At 41.3% G+C, this 20,759-nt stretch overlaps 1 protein-coding gene across 4 annotated transcripts in view; it reads left to right on the top strand.

Annotated features, from left to right (window-relative positions):
* Window positions 1-20,759, top strand: part of FSTL5 (follistatin like 5) — a 340,816-nt gene that overhangs the window by 191,114 nt on the left and 128,943 nt on the right. For 2 of the 4 annotated variants that reach the window (XM_082237217.1, XM_082237215.1), the window contains exons 5-7: window positions 6,959-7,155; window positions 7,943-7,963; window positions 14,725-14,845. In XM_082237217.1, the coding sequence (XP_082093343.1) occupies window positions 6,959-7,155; window positions 7,943-7,963; window positions 14,725-14,845 (339 nt within the window). The remainder of the gene's footprint in view (window positions 1-6,958; window positions 7,156-7,942; window positions 7,964-14,724; window positions 14,846-20,759) is intronic. The other 2 variants (XM_082237218.1, XM_082237216.1) reach the window with 1 other exon arrangement.

The raw sequence follows: 20,759 nt of genomic DNA, 5'->3' as shown, positions 1-20,759 counted from the left end.
TTGAGAAACAAATTATGGCATAGATGGGGAAAAAATAAAATACAAATTGCTTGAATCTATGAATCATTTGAATGAACCTTTGAAAAATATTCAAAAAGAACACGGGATGGAGAGGTTAGCAGAAGTAACTTCCATTAAGTGTTTCCTTTAACCATACAGTGATTTAGTAGAAAACCAAACCATTTTAAAATATTAACTAGAACTGACATTACATTCTAGACAAAAAGCCGTGCTGGTCCTTCTCAAGGTCCTTCTCACTTTGTCGTATGTCCCACTGACATATGTCACATCACTGGCTAACTGTACAGTGGTACCTTGGGTTAAGTACTTAATTCGTTCCGGAGGTCCATTCTTAACCTGAAACTGTTCTTAACCTGAAGCACCACTTTAGCTAATGGGGCCTCCCACTGCTGCCGCACCACTGGAGCGCGATTTCTGTTCTCATCCTGAAGCAAAGTTCTTAACCCAAGGTACTATTTCTGGGTTAGCGGAGTCCTGGTAATGTATAGCCAACAGAACAGTCTCTATAACTAGCGGGGTTGAATAGACAAAAAACTAGCTATTAAAAGTAGCAATGCAGAGAAAATGCAATGATTCACTTTGTTTTCTATAAATATGGCATTGTGAAGTCACCATCTTTCAACAAACAATTGCCATAGTATGTGGAGCGTTTTCAAGGCAAAAAGGAGTGGGATTTAAAATAATGGCCACTACTTTACTGATGAGCCGTGCAGGCTGGAGATGCTCCAACTAACCACATAAAAGGCTTCTTCATAGGAGGACTAGTATCAACCATTTGGCAAATCCTGGGCCAATCCCCCCCCCCTTCTTCTATGTATCCAGTGTTGGATAAAAGCAGCAATGCAAAAGCCAGCTGCAGGTGGCTGGAAAGCAAAACAGGATGTTGATGTGTGGAACTGTACTGTTGGGGAAAAGGGGGAGTCTATTCTCTACTCTGAGTACCGGATGTTAGCTCAGAGTGTCATCTGACCAGTACTGGAAGTACAGGGGCGGAGTTGTGACTCTTCGGCTGGAGTCTGGAGGGAGCAGTCACGTTTCTATGTACTACTGAAATGACAGGAATAAAAGACATGTAAATAGACTCCTCTCTCTCTCTTTTCCCTCCCTGGGGGGATGCAGGGAGGGAGAGAAGTCCAGAGGGTGTGTTCTTCTCACGTCTGACGAGGAGAATCGCCGATTTACGACCTTGCCTGCCGGGAGACGCAGACGGGAAGGTCAACAAGTATCTCACTCGGTTTGCCCGGGGGAGGCCAGTTACCTCTGACTGTGAGCTGAGATACTGACATCCAGGCTAAGTAAACTATAACTTGACCTGTTTGTTTCTCATGGCCAAATTAAACATAACAGAGGCGGACATGTTTGTTCATATGTCTTCTTTGGTCACATACAAAATAGGGAGTAGGTGGTCTAAGAAGTGTGTCTCCACCACCACCTTCCCTGCTCACTGGTTTGCCTCTTTCAGTATTGAAATTTAGCCCACTCTTTCTTTCTTTTTTTATTACACTTTTTATCTCACCTTCCTCCTAGGACCTCTGTGGCCACCACTGCTTTTATCCTCACAACAGTACTCTGAAGAAGGTTAGACTGAGAGCAGGTTTGGCTCAAGATATTTTGATACCTGAAGTAAACTACAAAATGGTGTCCTCGGTCCCCCATCACCAGGGAAGAAGGGGTGAGGAAAGTTTTACATTGGAAACAAGGGGGTGGGTATCAAATCAACCTTATGTGATGGTTGAAGGTATTAGTGCTAGAATAAATAAAGGTGGTAGATGGATAATAGCTAATAATACTGCAAGTAAAACGGTACCATATTGCAAGCAGTACAATAAATTGCTTGCCATTGTACTCAGGCCACAGAATGTTGAGTGCCTCCATCACAATGGTACATGTCATGCCTGTCAGTGCTAATAATTCCAGTAAGATGTAAACTTTCATTACAGTTTATGGATTGCATTCATGGTCTTCTCCACAAATAATGGTGGATTAGGGGAGAAAGAGAGAGAGAGAGAGACTCTATAATATCTCTAAAAATTCAGTTCTTCCTCTAATTACACTTCCAAACTTATATTAAGTCATGTTAGTTCACTTGTCATATGAGCACAGACCAAAATAATATAGCTTTTATGAGTATTTTTAAAGCCTCTGGAAATTTGTAAAATTACAGTGAGTGGCTATGTATGTTCTCTTCTTGGTAAAACTGTGAATGTCATTTCCATGCTGTACAAGTGAGGTGTAGAAAGAAAGGGGGAGAAATAACATTACTTGGGGTCAATTGAATACAGACATATCTGTGGGAAATAGCTGGAAATGAGAGCATCTTAATTAGGACTGCTACCTGACTTTTGAAAATGGAAAATGAAATTGTGTGCTTATAGATTGCAGATGATCTAGCTCAAGACTCCCCCCCCCCTTACACTAAACTATCACCATTATTGTACATTATGAGCATAATGACAGGCTTTCAGGCAAGTTGTTTAAATATTGACTTGATTTGTATAGGCTTCTGACTGAGATGGGAAACATGCTGGATGGCTTCTTTAGTAGCATGACTAGAATTGTAATTCCAAGGCTGGGTGATCTTCAGAGTGAACAGGTACTCGCTGAAGGAAATTACTGCTATTATCATGTTGAAACGCTCGATCAAAATAGTGTGTTTAACTGTTGCTAGTATCTAATATATTTCCTAACAGATGTGATCCAGAAACATAACGGGTTGAATCCAGATAAGGTAGATAAATCAAACTTCCAAGGGCTGAAAAACATAACAAAAAGCACCTGAATCATAGGAGCTCCCAAGTCTGCCTTTCTGTGGCGAAAATTTCACAACTGTGGAAACTCTCCTCTTTCGTCATTCTTACTCACCTTACAATGTAGCTGGGTGGTTTGTTTGGTTTTAATAAACCATTTTGATTAACAGTTCACATTCTGTATGCATATCGGGTGGTCCCTCCCATTAGCAGTGAGGTAGTCACCTCAGGTGGCAGATGCTAAGGGGCAAGCAACTGTGATGAGATGCTGGAGTACAGAGCTATCAGGCATGGTCCCCATTGCCAGTGTTGAAGTAAGGTTCAACATCCAGTCCAGTAGACGTCTGGCACCATCTTGCCTTCCCTCAAGCAACAAAGTGTCTTGGTGACCTAATGGTCTACGCAAGTGCGTGTTTCTGTGTGTGACTAGTAAGAATGGGGAAGCACAGTATCCTTCAGGAAAAGTCAGAATTTATATCTGTGTCTTCCTCAGAGTGACTAGTTTTGTTTAGCAGGTTTATTTTAATAATAATTAGAGATGGGAAGAAGGTTGGTACAGCTGACAGTTTAATGCAAACCCGATTAATATTGACTTCCCCAAAAAATGTGGAAACCGAAACACAGCTATTCTGTGAAATTGCCACTATGATGGGGAGGTTAGTACCCATTGAATCTCTGCCTTTAAAGAAACAAGAATAACTTCTGCACCAAACAAGTGCATTTTTAAATCCCAGGTAAACACAGTGTCTTTAAAGCATTTCTACCCAAGGGAAACAAAATCATACTCCCATGCTTAAAAATTCAACAAGTGTAGGTTCTCTCATCACTGTCTCTGTTGGATTTCTGCCTGTCACAAGGTATTCAGAAGCCTTGCCAGGACAGGGGAAAGCAAAACAAGCAAACAAACAAACCCTTGTTAATTTTTGTCTAGCTGTTGTTGATCTTTCATCATCATCATCATCATCATCATCATCATCAAATTCAGTAATAGTAGTAGAGGACACTTCAGCCTTCTCTAATTAAAGTTTCCTATGGATTTTCCTCACTCCTGACAAGCGAGAAAGCCTAGCAAATCATTGAGATTGTAGCTCTTGTGCTATTGGGAGAAGCAGGGGAGAGAAGATTCCAAACTTCATCATCATTATGATGATGATGACGATGATTACTATTATTACTATTTATACCCCACCCATCTGGGTGGATTTCCCCAGCTACTCTGGGCAGAATATTAAAATACAATAGTCTATTAAACATTAAAAGCTTCCCTAAACAGGGCTGCCTTCAGATGTCTTCTAAAAGTCTTTGACATCTGGTGGGAGGGTGTTCCACAGGGCGGGTGCCACTACCAAGAAGGCCCTCTGCCTGGTTACCTGTAACTTGGCTTCTCGCAGCAAGGGAACCTCCAGAAGGCCCTCAGCACGGGAGCTCATTGTTTTGGCAGAACGATGGGGGTGGAGACACTCCTTCAGGTATACAGGACTGAGGCTGTTTAGGGCTTTAAAGGTCAGCAACAACACTTTGAGTTGTGCTCGGAAACGTACTGGGAGCCAGTGTAGGTCATTCACTGTTGTTATTTTTTTATTATTATTAAAGATTTTCTGGTTTAAAAAAAAATATGAGACAGTGTAGGTTTTTCAAGACCAGTGTTATATGGTCTCGGCGGCCGCTCGCAGTCACCAGTCTAGCTGCCGCATTCAAGATTAGTTGTAGTTTCCGGGTCACCTTCAAAGGTAGCCCCACATAGACCGCATTGCAGTAGTCCAAGTGAGAGATAACTAGAGCATGCACCACGCTGGTATGACAGTCTGCAGGCAGGTAGGGTGTCAGCCTGCATACCAGATGGAGCTGGTAAACAGCTGCCCTGGACACCATAGACAGCTGTGAATCCAAAATGACTCCCAGGCTCCGCAGCTGGCACAGTTACACCATTCAGGACCAGGGTGTCCTCCACCCACACCCACACCCTGTCCCCCCAAAACAGAACTTCTGTCTTATCAGGATTGAACTTCAATTTGTTAGTCACCATCCATCCTCCACCATCTCCAGACACTCATACAGGACCTTCACCGCCTTCACTGGTTCTGATTTGAAAGAGAGGTAGAGCTGGGTATCATCTGCATACTGATGAACACCCAGCCCAAACCCCCTGATTAGTAGATATTGAAAAGCATGGGGGAGAGGACAGAACCCTGAGGCACCCCACAAGTGAGAGCCCAGGGGTCTGAACCCTCATCACCCACCACCACTTTTTGAACATGGCCCAGGAGGAAGGGGCGGAACCACTGTATAGCAGTGCCCCCAGCTCCCAGCCCCTCTAGAAGACCCAGAAGGATGTTCTTGTTGATTGTGTCAAAAGCCGCTGAGAGATACAGCAGAACTAGGAAACAGCTCTCACCTTTGTTCCTAGTCCACCGGAGATCATCGACCAGTGCAACCAAGGCAGTTTCAGTCCCATGATGAGGCCTGAATCCCAACTAGAAGGGATCCAAATGGTCCACCTCTTCCAGGCCTGCCTGGAGGTGTTCAGCAACCACTCGCTCAATCACCTTGCCCAAGAATGGAAGATTTGAGACTGGGCGACATCTTATATTTTCTTGTGCATCCATAAGTGAAGTACAGCAACATGAAATTGCAGAAGAGTTTTCCATCAGCTACCGCTGAATAAATAAGTCACAGCCCTTTCTTATATTATTTATTTGTATTTTTATGTTAGGTACTATTAATATTATTAATTTTTATCTCTGTTTTGCATCCGTATTCCACTTTCTTCTCCAAAGAGCACAAAGCAACATACAGTGGTACTTCTGGATGTGAATGGGATCCGTTCCGGAGCCCCGTTCGCATCCAGAGCAGAACGCAACCCACGTCTGTACGTGCCGCGATTCGCCGCTTCTGTGCATGCGTGTGATGTCATTTTGAGCATCTGTGCATGAGCAAGCGGCGAAACCCAGAAGTAACCAGTTCCGTTACTTCCAGATCACTGTGGAACGCAACCTGAAAACGCTCAACCTGAAGCGACTTTAACCCGAGGTATGACTCTCTCTTGCCCCATTGTATCCTCACAACAATCCTATGAAGTACGTTAAACTGAAAATGAGCAACAAGCCCATGGTCAACTAGCCCAATGAGCTTTAGAACTGAGCCTCTAAAATAGCCATAGTGGTGTTTTTTTCTGGGTTCCCCCTACCCCACAGACTGCCTGGAATGGCTCCAGAGATCATATATATATAGATGGATACTTATCATCCATTTAGTGGAATCAAGCATGCAAGGTTGTCTCTTATTTGAATTCACTAATCACTGTGAGTCATTTAATCTGAAAAATTATGCCCTCTCTATACCAGAATTAATTTGCCATACATTTCTTCTGTATGAACTTAATTGCTATTTTTAAATAAATAATGGATGTAACTGATGGCTTTTAATTATAATTTTTTTCATTCCATAAAATATAATTTATGTGAAAGAAGCTTGACATGTCGATGGTGACAGGTTTCTGAATGCCCCCTTTACCTCTGTTTAGTGAGCCTTATTAGCTTCTGTAATTGATCCATTCTTCATACTTTAGAACTGAAATTATTTTCAAAGACATATGAAAAATGTCATCATTAGGAAGTGATTGAATTCTCTGAGTAAAACTCACATGCATAACGATTACCTGGGTAATTGTATTGACATTTTAAAGTAGAAAATTGAACTCTCATTGAGTAAGTTCAGTGGAACTTTTCACTTTTCTCTCAAACTGAATTTTAAGTTGCTTTATTTTGTTATGCACATGTTTTTCATCAACCAAGTTTGAACTGCTTAACTCCTTGTGCACTAATGCTGTCATATTGTTCTAGCTTCTTATTGTTGTAATTTATGATAATTATTGATATTTATGCTGTGGACTAATTCCCACACTAGGAAATAACTATTGTATCTAAGCATATGTTGAAGTGCTGGCTGGAAATCTCACATATGGACAAAGCCCAATTTCATTGCACACTTCTGAAAAAAATCCCAGTCACGTTCATCCATTTTTTACTTTTTGCTTGTATTGTTTAATATCTATATTGATCTAGGCATATTTACACATGCTTAAGGGTCAAAATTCAATTGTAGCATTTGTGCTAACAGAAAGAGCCTGCCTTTCGTAGGAAACAATTTTTAAAGATCTAATTCAAGTAAATATGTTATTATCTTGGCAGGGGGTAACTGTAAGTCAATCGACTACAATAAGATGAAAAATTTTCTGCTGGATCTCCAGAACAGAAGATACATGCTACAAACAAGAGAAAGAAGTGTTGAAGATAAAATGGCTTTGAAGAAATTATTGGTGGATCAGATGTTTAAATATTATGATTCGGACAACAATGGTCTTGTGGACAGCAATGAACTGACACAGGTAAATGCTTTAGTTGCATTTTTGTTGCTTCATATGATAAGTTCTCACCAGGAGATTACATAAGGCCATAAGAAGAGCCTTATTGGGTCAGGTCAAAATCTTATCTACTCCAACACTATGTTTGCACAGTCTGTACTTGTGGATCCCAACAACTGGCATTCTGATCCATATTGGCTCTGAACATTTTCTAGAAAGAGTAATCACAAGTGTTTCAGTTGTTTTTAACAATCTTAAAAAAAATTCAAAGTGAGATCAGTTTGTTCGTCACCACATATTATTTCAGCTCCTAAAAGTCTTGCATTTATAGCTTTGTGGGAGTATAATCAGGGCTCTTGTGTCTTTGATTGCAGCAAATACTACCTATACAAATATTCTCTTAACATTAGAAATAAAAGGTCCTGTAGATACTTAATTCACTCTGTTTGTACATCACAGGGACTGGAGGATAAATCCATCTTTATTTCTCAGACAAATGATAGCTAGTCATTTCATCCTATGCCATCTGTGTACTCTACAAATCCAAGATATCATTTTACATGATTGACAGCCTTTGTGCAAGCAGAACTAGCCTGGAATAGTAGCCGTGGAAGTAAAGTGTAAGAAATATTTGCTGAATGCTGTAGATAAACTTGATTATAGCTGGGTCAAGGTAGTGTCCTTTAGCATCTGTTCAACCTACTTTATTATGATCACTCACATTATTGATATGCCTTAGTACTGAGATCGTATTGCTATGTAGGACTAAAATTTGAAGTCTGAAAAATGTCAACTATTTTATCTTTTACAGCTGTCCCCACTCCTGAATAAGGTAGGCACAGATTCCACAGAAAGAGACCCTATGTTGCTGCACATATGACTCAAACCAAGGAAAGGGCAAAAAGCAGTTGGACCCAATTTAGTACTGAATGCATAGTTCCTAGTGCTGATTTGGTGTGCAGCTTGGATGGCATGGTTGAAGGAGAGGCAAATTTTAATGTTGTCCTATCTGCCTTGTGAGCATGAGATTGGTGGTGGTCTCACAACCATCTGATCTGAGCCATTTGTTTCTACCAACCTTATTATTTCAATATACATGAATGAGCACTCCCAACAAATCCCAGATGCAGCACAGGGATAACAATATTTTATGCACCACCCAGTTGATGGCTGATCAACTAGGCAGCAGAAGAAAGTGGAGTTGGTTCCAGACCCCAGATTTCTATACTGGCTTCTGCTGTTGTGCTGCTGTACCTGGTTCAAGGTGTTAATGCTGAGATGCAAAACTCTAAATGATCTTGGATCCAATATTTGAAGGAACATATTCCAAAGTACCTTTCATCCTAAACTTTCAATTAGTGGGAGAGGCCCTGTTCATGGTCCATGAGATGGATGGTAACATAGAATCACAGAATTGTAGAGCTGGAACAGACCCCAAGAGTCAGCTAGTCCTGTACCCTGCAATGATAGAAGTTATTATCTGTGGTGGCTCCCGATCTGTGGAACTCCATCCTCTCATCAGGCAATCCCCCTGCTTCAGCCATGCACACACAAAATCAAAACTCATTTATTTGTCCAGATCTTGGTGAGATAATGAGTGTCAGGTCCCTATCAGAAGCTTTATCCGCTATTATTTTTGTGATGTGTTGTGATTGTTGTTTCTTTGCTGTTTAAAATTATTCTTAGGTTTCTTTGCTATTTTACGTTTTTAGCTGCCCTGGGCTGTCTTTTGGGAGGAAGGACAGGATGGAAAAAGAATAAAAAGATAGCTAGGTATTTCAAACACGTTAACCCTGTGATTCACAAATTACATAAACCAGAATAGAGGAATGATTAATTTTATATACAATATCTTGACATATATAGATTGTGGGGCACAATCTAAATCAGCAAAGTTGCTCAACAGTTCATTATGTTCCCCCCAAAACTCTGGGTTATAGGTTGTGGCGAATAGGATTCATCTTGTTGCTCCCTTTCTGATCTATTGGTGTAATAAAATCCCCAAAGCATCAGGTAATGGGAGTGCTTAGTAGGCACTGTGGGCATTTTACAACCCCACAGAATCAGACCGTAAATATAATCGTCAATCAAGGGCTATCATGCCGAAAGTCCCCCTGTGAATCTGTGGTAAGGCAAATTTACTTGCATGTTTTCTATGCCATGAAAGCAATTACAATTCCTTGCATAGTTGTAAATTCAGTTTCAATTATTGCAGGTGTCAATGTGACTGCTTAATGCTGAGAGGTGGATATTTAGAGTACCAGTTGTTTTATGGGAAGACACAGTGGTAAAATGTACTTTACCAGTGATTCATGCATTTGTTTTGTTACCAAGGAAATATATTTTAATGAAAAGCAAAGCTTATTCACACATTCACAGGAATGGCATGCAGAAAGCACAGACTGATGTGTGACCCTTCTGTGCTCAGACAGGGATATATACAAATGTATGCTGGCCAGAAACAAATTGAAACATTATTTTTACCGACTTGATTATATGCTCCCCCCATGACTCATGATCTATTTGGTTCATTAGAAGACACTTACACATAATGCCTGTGGCAGCAACTCCGTTCTGAAGGTCCCTCAGGTGGGGCAGCATATGTGTCAATCAAATGCCCCATGACGACAAAGTCTCTCACCCCAGTTCTTCCTCTGGAAACTGTTCCCTTATGAAGACTCCTAGGGCTAGACGGTGTGGCAAGGGGTGCAGAGAAAGTCATTGTCTGATGCCCGGCACAAAGTCTCTCTCCTACATCACCAGGCTGTTGCAAATAATAATAATAATAATAATAATAATAATAATAATAATAATAATAATTTATTTATACTCCACCCAAGGTTTCCCAAGCCACTCTGGGCAGCTTCCAACAAGAGATTAAAAATACATTAAAACATCAGTCATGAAAAACTTCCCTAAACAGGGATGCCTTCAGATGTCTTCTAAACAGAGGGGGGAGAGAGAAAGGTGCAAAAGCTGGAGCTCTTGGATAGAAGAGCAAGCTATAAATATACAGTGGACCCTCTGGTTACAGATTTAATTAATTCCAGGGGGCTGTGCACACCCTGAAAAATCCATAACCAGAGGCACCGCTTCTGCACATGCGGACGTGGTGAAACCCAGAAGAATATACTTCTGGGTTTGCCACTTTTTAACCTCAAAATTACGTATCCAGAGCGGTATGTAACCGGATGGTCTGCTGTATATCACATAGAATGTGGAGATTGCAACCAACTTGGATGGCTTCAAAAGAACATTCAACAAATGTGTGGCACTCCTGGCTATCAGTGGCTCTTAGTCGCAATAGCTATGGTCTGCCTCCATGGTTGGAGAAGCATGTTTCCAGATACTAGTTGCGCAAAACCACAGGAGGGGAGGGTGCTATTGCACACAGGTCTTGCTTGTGGGTTTCCCACAGGTATCTGGCTGGTCCCTGTGGGAATAGGACTAGATGGGCCATTGGCCTGATCCAGCAACACCATTGCTATGTAACACCATTCAAAGATGATGTAAAGAAAAGCCAGCCAAGCAGCTTCATTTCTTTAACAACAGCATTTCACAGTCTGGACATTTATAACGAAATACCGAAATGAAACAAGCATGTTTCCAATCTTGATAACTAACAGGCAAAACATACTCTGAAGTATGTGCTGTTGCACAACTTTGATGTCTGAGCTACCAACTCTCATTCTAGCCTTCCTCACAGGGCTGTTATGAAGATAAAAGTAGACAGCCTTGAGCTCTTGGGAAGAGAATATACAAATATATATCAGCAAACCATACATATACACATAAATCATTTTGCCAGCGTTGACTGAAAAAAGGTTAAAGTACCATCTAAAGGAATATTGACTTACTGCAGCTGTAAAATGTTTAATTATTCTATGGTTGTATTTGCTTATTTGTTTCACATTTTTCACCCTCTGTGGTTACTGAATATTAATAAACAGCGGCCCAGTGATGATAAGCAGACCAGCAATGACCTTGTGGGAGACATGTGTGCTGTCTTTACAGAATAATACATAATTGACTGGTTTGGTATGTTTTGTTCAGAAGCAACCATCTTGAAATAAATGAGGTTTCCCTCCTACTGGTGGAAAAGTGGTGTCGTTGCAGTCCCTCCCTGTCTACTTTCCAAGACAGCACACTTGGGAAGTGAATGACATGGGCATGGATGCTAGAAGGTAGCCCAGTGTAAGACTCGCATCTGTTGCTGTGCCCACTTTTTGTCTCTGGCCCCACCACGGGCGTGTGACCCAGAAGGTACCTCAGGATGGAGCATGGTGCTGAGGCTGAAAAACATTCACCACCCTTGGTTTAAACCAGTGGTCCTCAAGCTTTTTCAGGCTACTTCCTGCTTGGTTCCATAAACTCACCCCCAGCGCTCCCTACCCTACAAAAATCGTTATTCAGAATAGCGGTTTGCATGACCCACTAAGGAAGATAATAACACCATAAACTTTGAAACTGTAGTGATTGATTGCACGTTTATTCAAAATCCATTAGAATGTATTTAGTTGGATTAATTCAACAAAACGGATGAACTTTGATCCAGTGATACCAGGAAGGATCTTAGACACCACATTTAGTAACTACTTCACTGTTGAGTAAATTCTTAACGTGAAGTGATACCTGTTTCCCAATGTCTGGTTTAAAGTCACTTAAATCATCACCTCCAGCTCCCCCTGCCTCTTAGCAAGCCCCCAGAGGGTGGCACACCCCCTTTGGGAACCACTGATTTAAACCAAGCTTCCGCAACTTGCTGCTTTCCATAGGTTGTTGGTTTTCAAATCTCACCAGATGCAGCATGGCCAATAGTCAGGGTGGCGGAAGTTGCTTAAAGCATATAGAGAGCACAGATTGCAGAAAGCTGATTTCAGAGAGAAGAAAAATGTCACCACAATAAAAGCCTCTATCTCAAAACTTGCGTAAAAATTGGGGTGGTTTGGGGTTAATTATCTTTATTGAATTTATATACCACTCTTCACCAAGAGACCACAGTTTACAGCATAAAACACAAAATGCATAATATAATCATAAAAGGAAACAAAAAGAACTCCTTGCCTCTCCAGATGTTTCCTCCCAATTCTGATGGTCCTAACTGGGTGGGTAAGGGGAGCTCACTGCATCCCCCCCCCCGGCTTTTTGGCTTTGATAGAACCAGCAGCATTTTTAAGTGTGCTGAAACTGCTGTGGGAATTATACTCAGAAGAAAATGAGTCCTACAGTTGATTTTGCCCCTCTTCACAGAGCTCATTTACATAGGTGATAGTGAATACTAAGGCAGTTTCAGACTGTGCTTTTATCAGGACACATTTGATAGGTAAGACACTTAGAATCAAAGGACATAAAATTACATTCCTGGTGGTCTTTCTGAACTCCACGAATAAACATTCATTTGCAAAACCAGAAAGAGAACAAGCACCTTCTATCCTCTCATTCCATACTGGATCATTAAACAAACACAAGTCTGTCTCTGAGTTGGGTAAATTTACCGAGGAAATTTTTATTTTTTATTTTTAAGCAGGAAAGTTGCAATGGAAACATCCTTACTAACCTGAAAAAAAGGGAGGGGAGTGCAGGCTTTCTTTATCATCCAATTTTGACGGACAGCATTTTTTAAAAATAAACAGAATGAATGTAAATAGATTATAATTGCTTTTTCTGCTTATAAGGAGCTGCCTTTGTTTGCAAGAGACTGACATTTGTAGCGCTGATCTGAATGTTATCCAGCAAACATTTTTGGTGTGAAAGAAGTGGGTTGGGGGCCGGGAGGGAGGTTTTAGCAAGTGGTAAAATGCTTTAAAGGTGGTCTGTTTTGCACAACTGGTGCTTACTGGTGTTCACAGCCTATGTCAGCTGCTGCTTCAACTTTATTGTTTTAAAACTACTTTTTTAAAAGTAACACCAAAACCACCAAGCAGCTGCTCAGATCCGGGTACATGATGGTGTCATATGCATTTGTTAAGTAAGCAGGAAACGAGAACTTTCAGCTCAGATTTAGGGAGGGTTGTAACATGTGTCTTAAAACACAGGGAGGTCGTTTTCTCTTGCTGTGTTTCAAGGAGAGTGGAGTATTTTCACCCAATGCACATTTCCCAGTTCATTTCCCTGTGCCTGTAACACACACACACACATACACACACACACACACACAGTCAAGCAAGCTGAGCCATACAAACTGTCCCAGCAGTCAGTCAGCACCAAGGTCAGTGGCTAAATGCCAGTGGCTCCTGGACACCAGCTAGCTACGCTGCAGTCTTCCACCCCGGTGGTTCCAAGGTGTCAGCAATGATGGCTCTCCCAGAGTGGAGCTCACCATCAAAATGGACTGAGCAGTGACAGTAATCACTTTAATTCAGTTGTTTCCTTAGTTTACGTAGTCATTTAAAGGTACCTATCACAAGGGCTGTAAGAGTAGTAGATACATGCTTTGCATTCAGAAGGCCTTGAGTTCAATATTCAGTACCTCCTGGTAGCATTGGGAAAGACCCCTGTCTTAAATCCCAGAGAGCCACTTCCACTTGGTATCAACAATATTTAGCTAGATGGAACCAACAGCCAGATTCTGATGATCCTAGAGACAAAAGAGAATTAGAGCTGGGTATCATCATTATGTCGATGAACAATTTCCATACAGTCTTAATCCTGCATTTTTGTGTAAAGTTTAATAAGCACGGGAATTAAGGCAGAACCCTGTAGAATTTCCTACAGGATATTTCCCATGGGACAGGACAGCAGTTAACCTGGTACCTTTTCGTAAGATGGGGTCTGAAACAACGTAATTCAGTGTTATAATTCTCAACCCATACATGTGGTCCAGAAGGACAGCATAGTTTATAGCAAAAACTGCTGAGAAGTTGAGGACAACCAAGAGGATCATAATTCACCTACCTCTTTTCCAATATAGGTTGTCTTTCTGAGCAACAAAGGTAGTTTTAGTAACTGTGAAAGTTATGTGGCCTATAATGGTGATGATAAAGTTGCCTGATTTTTCCTGATCCTTCGCTCTCACAGTAGACCACACACCACATCTCAGGCATTTCCAGAGGGTCTACCAAACAAGAAGTGGGGGAAAGGGTGACATACTGGAAAAGAAGTGGTAGGAAATTCCCCTTGGATAACTATCACTGCATTCAAGAAATATTAGGTGCCACACTCTGACGTTTGCATTAGAATGCTAGTGGCAGAAAGGAAGAGCTTGCTATTCTTCTTCCATGCATGATGAGGATATATTAGACTCTCTTAGTTCTCTGGGAGCAGTATCTATAATAAAGGTGAGACTGATTATCCTGACAAAAAAATGCCTTTCAACAATCCAAAATGCATAGTTTGTATTTCATTGTTAGCTCTTATTGTATGTCCATAGAATTCCAAATCTAAATGTGCATAGTCAATGAAAATGGATTAATTTTTTTATGAATGGCACTATATAATTACAAAGCAACTTGAAATTTCTGACTTTACACAGTTCTAGTTCATTGCCCTACAGCATCCTTAAAATGATCTATTAAATGATATTAGGAATACTTAATTATTCCATTCAACTCTTAGAGCTCCAGTGTAATTTCATGGTTATAATTTTCTTGTCAGGTAATAAAACAGGATGAGCTTGGCAAGGATCTGTCTGACTGCTCTCTTTTCGATCTCTTGAAATATGATGATTATAATGGTGACAAGCACCTAGGCCTGGAAGAATTCTATAGAGCATTTCGTGAGTACAATTTCTAGTTTTATTCCCAGATTTACCTCTGTGTTCTGCTCCATATGAATGTATGATTTCAAAAAACCTTGGTGTAATATTTGAAACAGATCTTACAATTTTGCAACTTTTCTTGAACTGAGGCCCACTAGAATAGAAGCCCACCCTTATTTAAGTATTTATTAAGATAATGGGATATTTGCCCAACTATCTTCTATCTCACAAATGCTAGTATCAAGCCAATAACAAATAGCATGGATCGAGAAATTTTCTGCACCTACTGACTGCTCATGCAAAGGTGATGGGTGTGGAGGAGAAGGGCTCATGTGTCCCCCCCTCAACCTGGCACCTTCCAGATGTTTTGGGATTGAACTTCCATCACACCTGACCATTGATCAAACTGCCTGGGACTGAGTGGGAAAACATTTGGAGAACATCTGTTTGCAGAAGGCTTATCTACTGGGTTGGCATTCAGATCTGTGCACATTTAAATCCAAATCTACAAAAACCACCCTAAAACAATATGTGAACTGAAACAGAGCCAACTTTCTGAATTCACATTTGTCCAAAATTTGCAGTGCAGTTCTCCAGCCAAACTGTGCTTACAAACATGCTTTTGTTATTGGAACTTGTGCATAAAAATATTAGTTGAAATAACATACAGAAATGCAATATAGCAAAGGAAACTGCATGAAAAAAATGTGTACGTTAGTCAAAACTGTATACATAAATATATGAGGAGAAATTCCCACAAAAATGCTGATGAATTTGCATGAATATTTTTTAAAAAAGCAAAGTGCTACAGAAACATGGGGAGCCAAAGTTAAGCATGGGAAAATAAGAAACAGAGAGAACCAAAACTGACATATCCTTATTTCTATAGTTGGAAGACAGTAGTGGATCTTGCTCTCTTACCTTTTTTGCTCTCCAATCATTCCTAATCCTGGAGAATATCTATATACCACAGACTCTTCCCCCCACCCTTCGGAATATGCTGCATAACAATCTTCTGTTCTACTTCCTTTCTGCAAATGCATAAGATCCTAGTACTTAGTGTTAATTAGTCTGTAAAAACTAGTTTTCTTTGCTTCCAATCAGTAGCACCAGATTATACCTCCTGTTTATCTATAAGAATGCATCAGGCTACTGGGTAACCTGTATAGAATTATCTTGATTTTAGCAAGCTTATGTAGTTTTGATTGTGCTTTACCTTAGGGAGGCTTACTAGCACAGTGCTTGAGAATTTCTGTCATATGTTTATGGACCATGAAAAATAATAGCCTGAAAAATATTTGAATATAGGGGTCGGGGGGGGTGAGTCTACAACTGAAAATACACATTTCAATACTAGTGTTTGGGATTCAGGGTCTTTAGGAGTTCAGATTCCCTTTAAGCTTCCTTTCTGAAGTCAGTTAGGCAATTAAATTCTGTTTAAATATGCAGACAGGACAGGAGTGTGAAACCGGCATGATTAATTATCACTATTGTTTCATTAGCATTTCCTAGTAGGGAAGATTTTTTTTTCCAGCAGTGTAGTTAATTAGAGCCTTGACTGTCATCTGAAGATGGTAAGTTCAGAATCAAACATGACTGAAAATTACTTTGTGAGTTTTATGATTTGGCATCTCTAAGCCAATAGGGATTTGGATTCTGCAGCTCAAAAATCAATTTTCTTTTAAATAGTTTTTAATGGGACTGTGCTGAATTTTCTTCATTTTCAGTAGAAAAACAATGCTTTCTAAAGTTTACCCATTTGACAGTGGTTCATTGTTCATAGCCCTGATCAGCTACGTGTTTAGCACATTTTGATAAATATATATGTCTCATTATGTGGTAAATTAATGTAACCGAGGGCAAACTAAGCTAATTCAGAATGAGAGAAATCTTATTCAGAAAACATTGTCCTCACTTTGAAGGAACTTCATAGGAGCTCAGTGACATTCTCACATAATCGTATCTTACGGACTGATTAATAACATCTCTATCACTAGGAAGAACAATATTTTTAGTACCCAACGTCCAGCTATTTGCAAAGAGGCTCAAAATAAAGTCCTGCTCCCACTATCTGTTTGACAGGTGTGCATACCTTTTGCTGCTTGACTATATTTCAGGGTGGCATGCCATCTCTTTGTATGGCTGCCCGGTGAAAAGATAATGGTGGGGGAAATCATGTGAAGGATTTCTGAAAGGAGGCACATTTGCTTAAGGAGAAAATGTTAATGAAGCTTCCCCAATTTTCTCACTATTACAAACATTTATGTTCGATTAGAAGTGTTTGAAATCTACTTGGTGCTCTCATGTATAAAATTTTTATCACCACAGTGCACAACTTGATTGGACAAGCTTTAAATGAAATGGAAGTGTACTGATGAAGCAATGGGTGTATTTAGCAGGGAGTAGTTGTTAAACAGGTGAATTGGCCACATTAGCAGAAAGATGTGGAAAAGCACTGGTGAGCACTTATAGGGGAAGAGTGTAGTCTGGAAATCTGACTACATGGCTGTGGGACTGGCTGGTATGGTTAGGGAGTATCCTTGGGGTCAATCAGTAAAACCTACCTGGAGCTGTTGGGCCCTAGGAGGGGGTGGAGCAGGAAGGCTTCCCTACTCTCCTGAAAGGATGGGGTGCGAGGAGGGGCAAGCTCTTACTCTTGTAAGGTTTGGTTCACCTAGTTTGGTTATTAGTTAGATCGCACATCTTGCGTGCCCTATGCAGATTGGTTTGGGGTTCACATGAATAAATTTGACCTACTTCACCCAATCTCTTTCTTTCCTGTGTGGTCACAATAACAAAGCGCAGCAGAACTAGAGCAAAAATGAAATGGCAGCTTTCAGGGATGATCTCTTGAGAGGTGAAATTACATGTGCTAGAAGCTTATTCTGTGGGTTTACTAAGATCAGTGGTACAGGGGATACTGCTGTAGTAGCAGACCCAGAGCCAGTGTTGAGGAGACTCTGATTTATTTTTAGAAGAAGAAGAAAGTAAGTTTCTACCCTTGTACTCGTGTCATATAATGAAAGTTATGAAGCAAAATGTGCAGGCACCATTGAAAGCAGTTATTTTGTGAGATATGATCCTGGCTGTGCCATGGCTTGTGTGCTTTCTCCAAGCCCTGATCCCAACTGCCACATACTTAGCAGAAGTTTCAAAAATGGACTTCTGTCTGTGTACAGCTGTATGCACAGAGAACATTGAACATTGAACACAATTTGGAATTCTGCATGAACAAGTCCCATCATCACTTTTGCTGAAATCACAGGGGGCATGGAGAGAGGGCAGGAGACATAGTCCCACTAACTTTCCATGCAGATGTGCAACAGAAGATGATAATAAGTTCTTTCTTTCTTTCTTTCTTTCTTTCTTTCTTCCTTTCTTTTTTTCTTTCTATTATAGTCTTTATGTGTTGTGTGTATTTTCCTCATATTGCAATATTGCTCTGACTAGGAATGCTTCTTATAGCAACAGTAATTTTGTCTTTACTATTTGTATGATTTTTGTGTGGTTTTTTTAAAGTTGAAATAAAAAGTAATTTCACCTCCCTATTAGCATACCTTTATGAAATAAACATCAAGGGAATGATCTCAGGTAGCCTTTCACAGCAGTGCACAAAAGTCCCATGCTTGCAACAAATAAGTAAGCAGCAACAACTTATTCCTTTGATCACTTAAACAGATGGAAATGTGTAGTCCCTTCACTTTATGGAAGCGGCAGAGAACAGAAAGTCAATAAGAACAGAATTGATTGAATACAGTGAATACAAATAACAAGGCTTTATTATAAATAATGGAAGTAACATTCCACACACATCTTCGTAAAGTGGAGAAGAATCACCAACATGACTTGAACTGTGAGTCGTCCATCAGATATAACACAGAAGTGTTTTTGAGGCACCCTATGAAATACAATCATATTTATTCTGAACAAACAGCCAGTAGTCATTCAGTTTTTAAATGCTGCAGAATATTCAAGGAACAAGTCTTGTAATTCACTGCACACAAATACGCATAAAGTCATAGTATTTTTATTTTGTAAGCTGCTTTGGAAACAAGATGATGAAAAGCAGGGTATACTTTATAAACAAACAAACAAACAAACATAATACATAAATAATAGGTAAAGGTAAAGGTACCCCTGCCCGAACGGGCCAGTCTTGACAGACTCTGGGGTTTGTGCGCCCATCTCACATCTATTGGCCGGGGGCCAGCGCTGTCCGCAGACACTTCCGGGTCACGTGGCCAGCGTGACAACGCTGCTCTGGCGAGCCAGAGCCGCACACGGAACGCCGTTTACCTTCCCGCTGGTAAGCGGTACCTATTTATCTACTTGCACCCGGGGGTGCTTTCGAGCTGCTAGGTGGGCAGGCGCTGGGACCGAGCAGCGGGAGCGCACCCCGCCGCGGGGATTCGAACCGCCGACCTTTCGATCGGCAAGCCCTAGGCGCTGAGGCTTTAGCCCACAGCACCACCCGCGTCCCTCAATACATAAATAATACATAAATAATAGAGCATCCTTATTCACTGGTATGAGTGTCAGTGCTGGAAGCGCTGCCCTAATGCATGGTTTTCTCTGTATTTAATCTCCATCACTGGCTAATTAACTTCGTCCTGAGTATTTTTAGGTGGCATGGACAGAATGTGAGAGTGAACTCTGAGGCCACATATCAGAAATGCCTGTCTGGTTCAATGAGTAAATTAGTAAAACAAACTAGATGGTTGTTGTGGTTCGAGGACCCGACCCCCGCGAAGTGAAAAGAAAACACAAGGACGCGTGATATAAGGTTGATGGGCTAGAAAAGGCCACAACTTTATTGATTACAGCAATGAAAAGGTATTGGCTTAGGCATTGGATCGAAACAAGTGGGTTTATTCACCAGTAGGTGGAGCCTGATGCTAATCCAACTATAGGCTCACCCCAGATGTCACCGAGGGTCGTGCCATGGCCTCCCGCCAAGCAGGCATCGGACGGAATACACGACCCCCAGATTCCTTTAACGGAATACCCCTAAAATTGAAGGCATAGGCGATGGCCACACCTAGCACTTCGACACACCACAGCACATTATTCCAATGCCTAACCTACCCACCAATACCACAAAAGTTGTGACGATTGCTACGAGGTAGGCGGAAAAACCAAAAAGCCTAATGCCAAATGGAAAAACTCCTACCAGGCCCCCGGTCAACCAGGGCGACCAACCTAAGGTCCATAGCAAGGCCAATGACCTAAGCCCTAACTAAAAGGGAGTGGAGGGTGGGCGACTCGCGACGGGACGGCAGAGAAGAATGAGGCCGAGGAGAGGCTGGCACCGCAGCAAAAGGCTGCTGAACACGCCCCCTCCGAGGCACCTGGTTGGGTGGCCACCGGGGGGAGCGTGAGCGCCAGCCAGGTGAGCTGGAGGCAGGGGCAACGCCCCCTGCTGGGCGGCGCTCGGGCTCCCGCCCACAACCACTCCCCTCTCTTTCAGGGAGGAGAGTCAGTCATCAGCAGAGCATGGGGCGGTGTTACCAGGGTGCTACTGTGATTTCCCGGAGAGAGACAGCAGTGGGGCAAGGTTAGGTGAGCTCTATACTAGTGGGTGTCATGAGCCCACAATCCAGACTGCCAGAGTGGGTTGCAATAATAAAATATGCAATTATAAGACAAATAAATCAATTTCAGCCATAAAACAAGTGTAAAAACAATTAAAAACAGTTCCACAATGAAACAATTAAAAACACTTCTGACAGTGGTACCTTGGTTCTCAAATGCCTTGGTACTCAAACAACTTGGACCCAAACACTGCAAACCCGGAGGTAAGTGTTCCGGTTTGTGAACTTTTTTTGGAAGCCGAACGTGCTTTATTTTAAACGTTACACTTCCGATTTGAGTGCCACACTTCCGTTTTGAGTGTCTCCGAGTCCTGACTTTGCTATTTATTTTGCTTTATTTT

This window comes from Podarcis vaucheri, assembly GCF_965113315.1.
Source record: "Podarcis vaucheri genome assembly, chromosome: 9".
Lineage (NCBI taxonomy): Eukaryota > Metazoa > Chordata > Lepidosauria > Squamata > Lacertidae > Podarcis > Podarcis vaucheri.
Note: the sequence above shows the minus strand (reverse complement) of the source record. Positions and strands in the feature narration are given on the sequence as shown.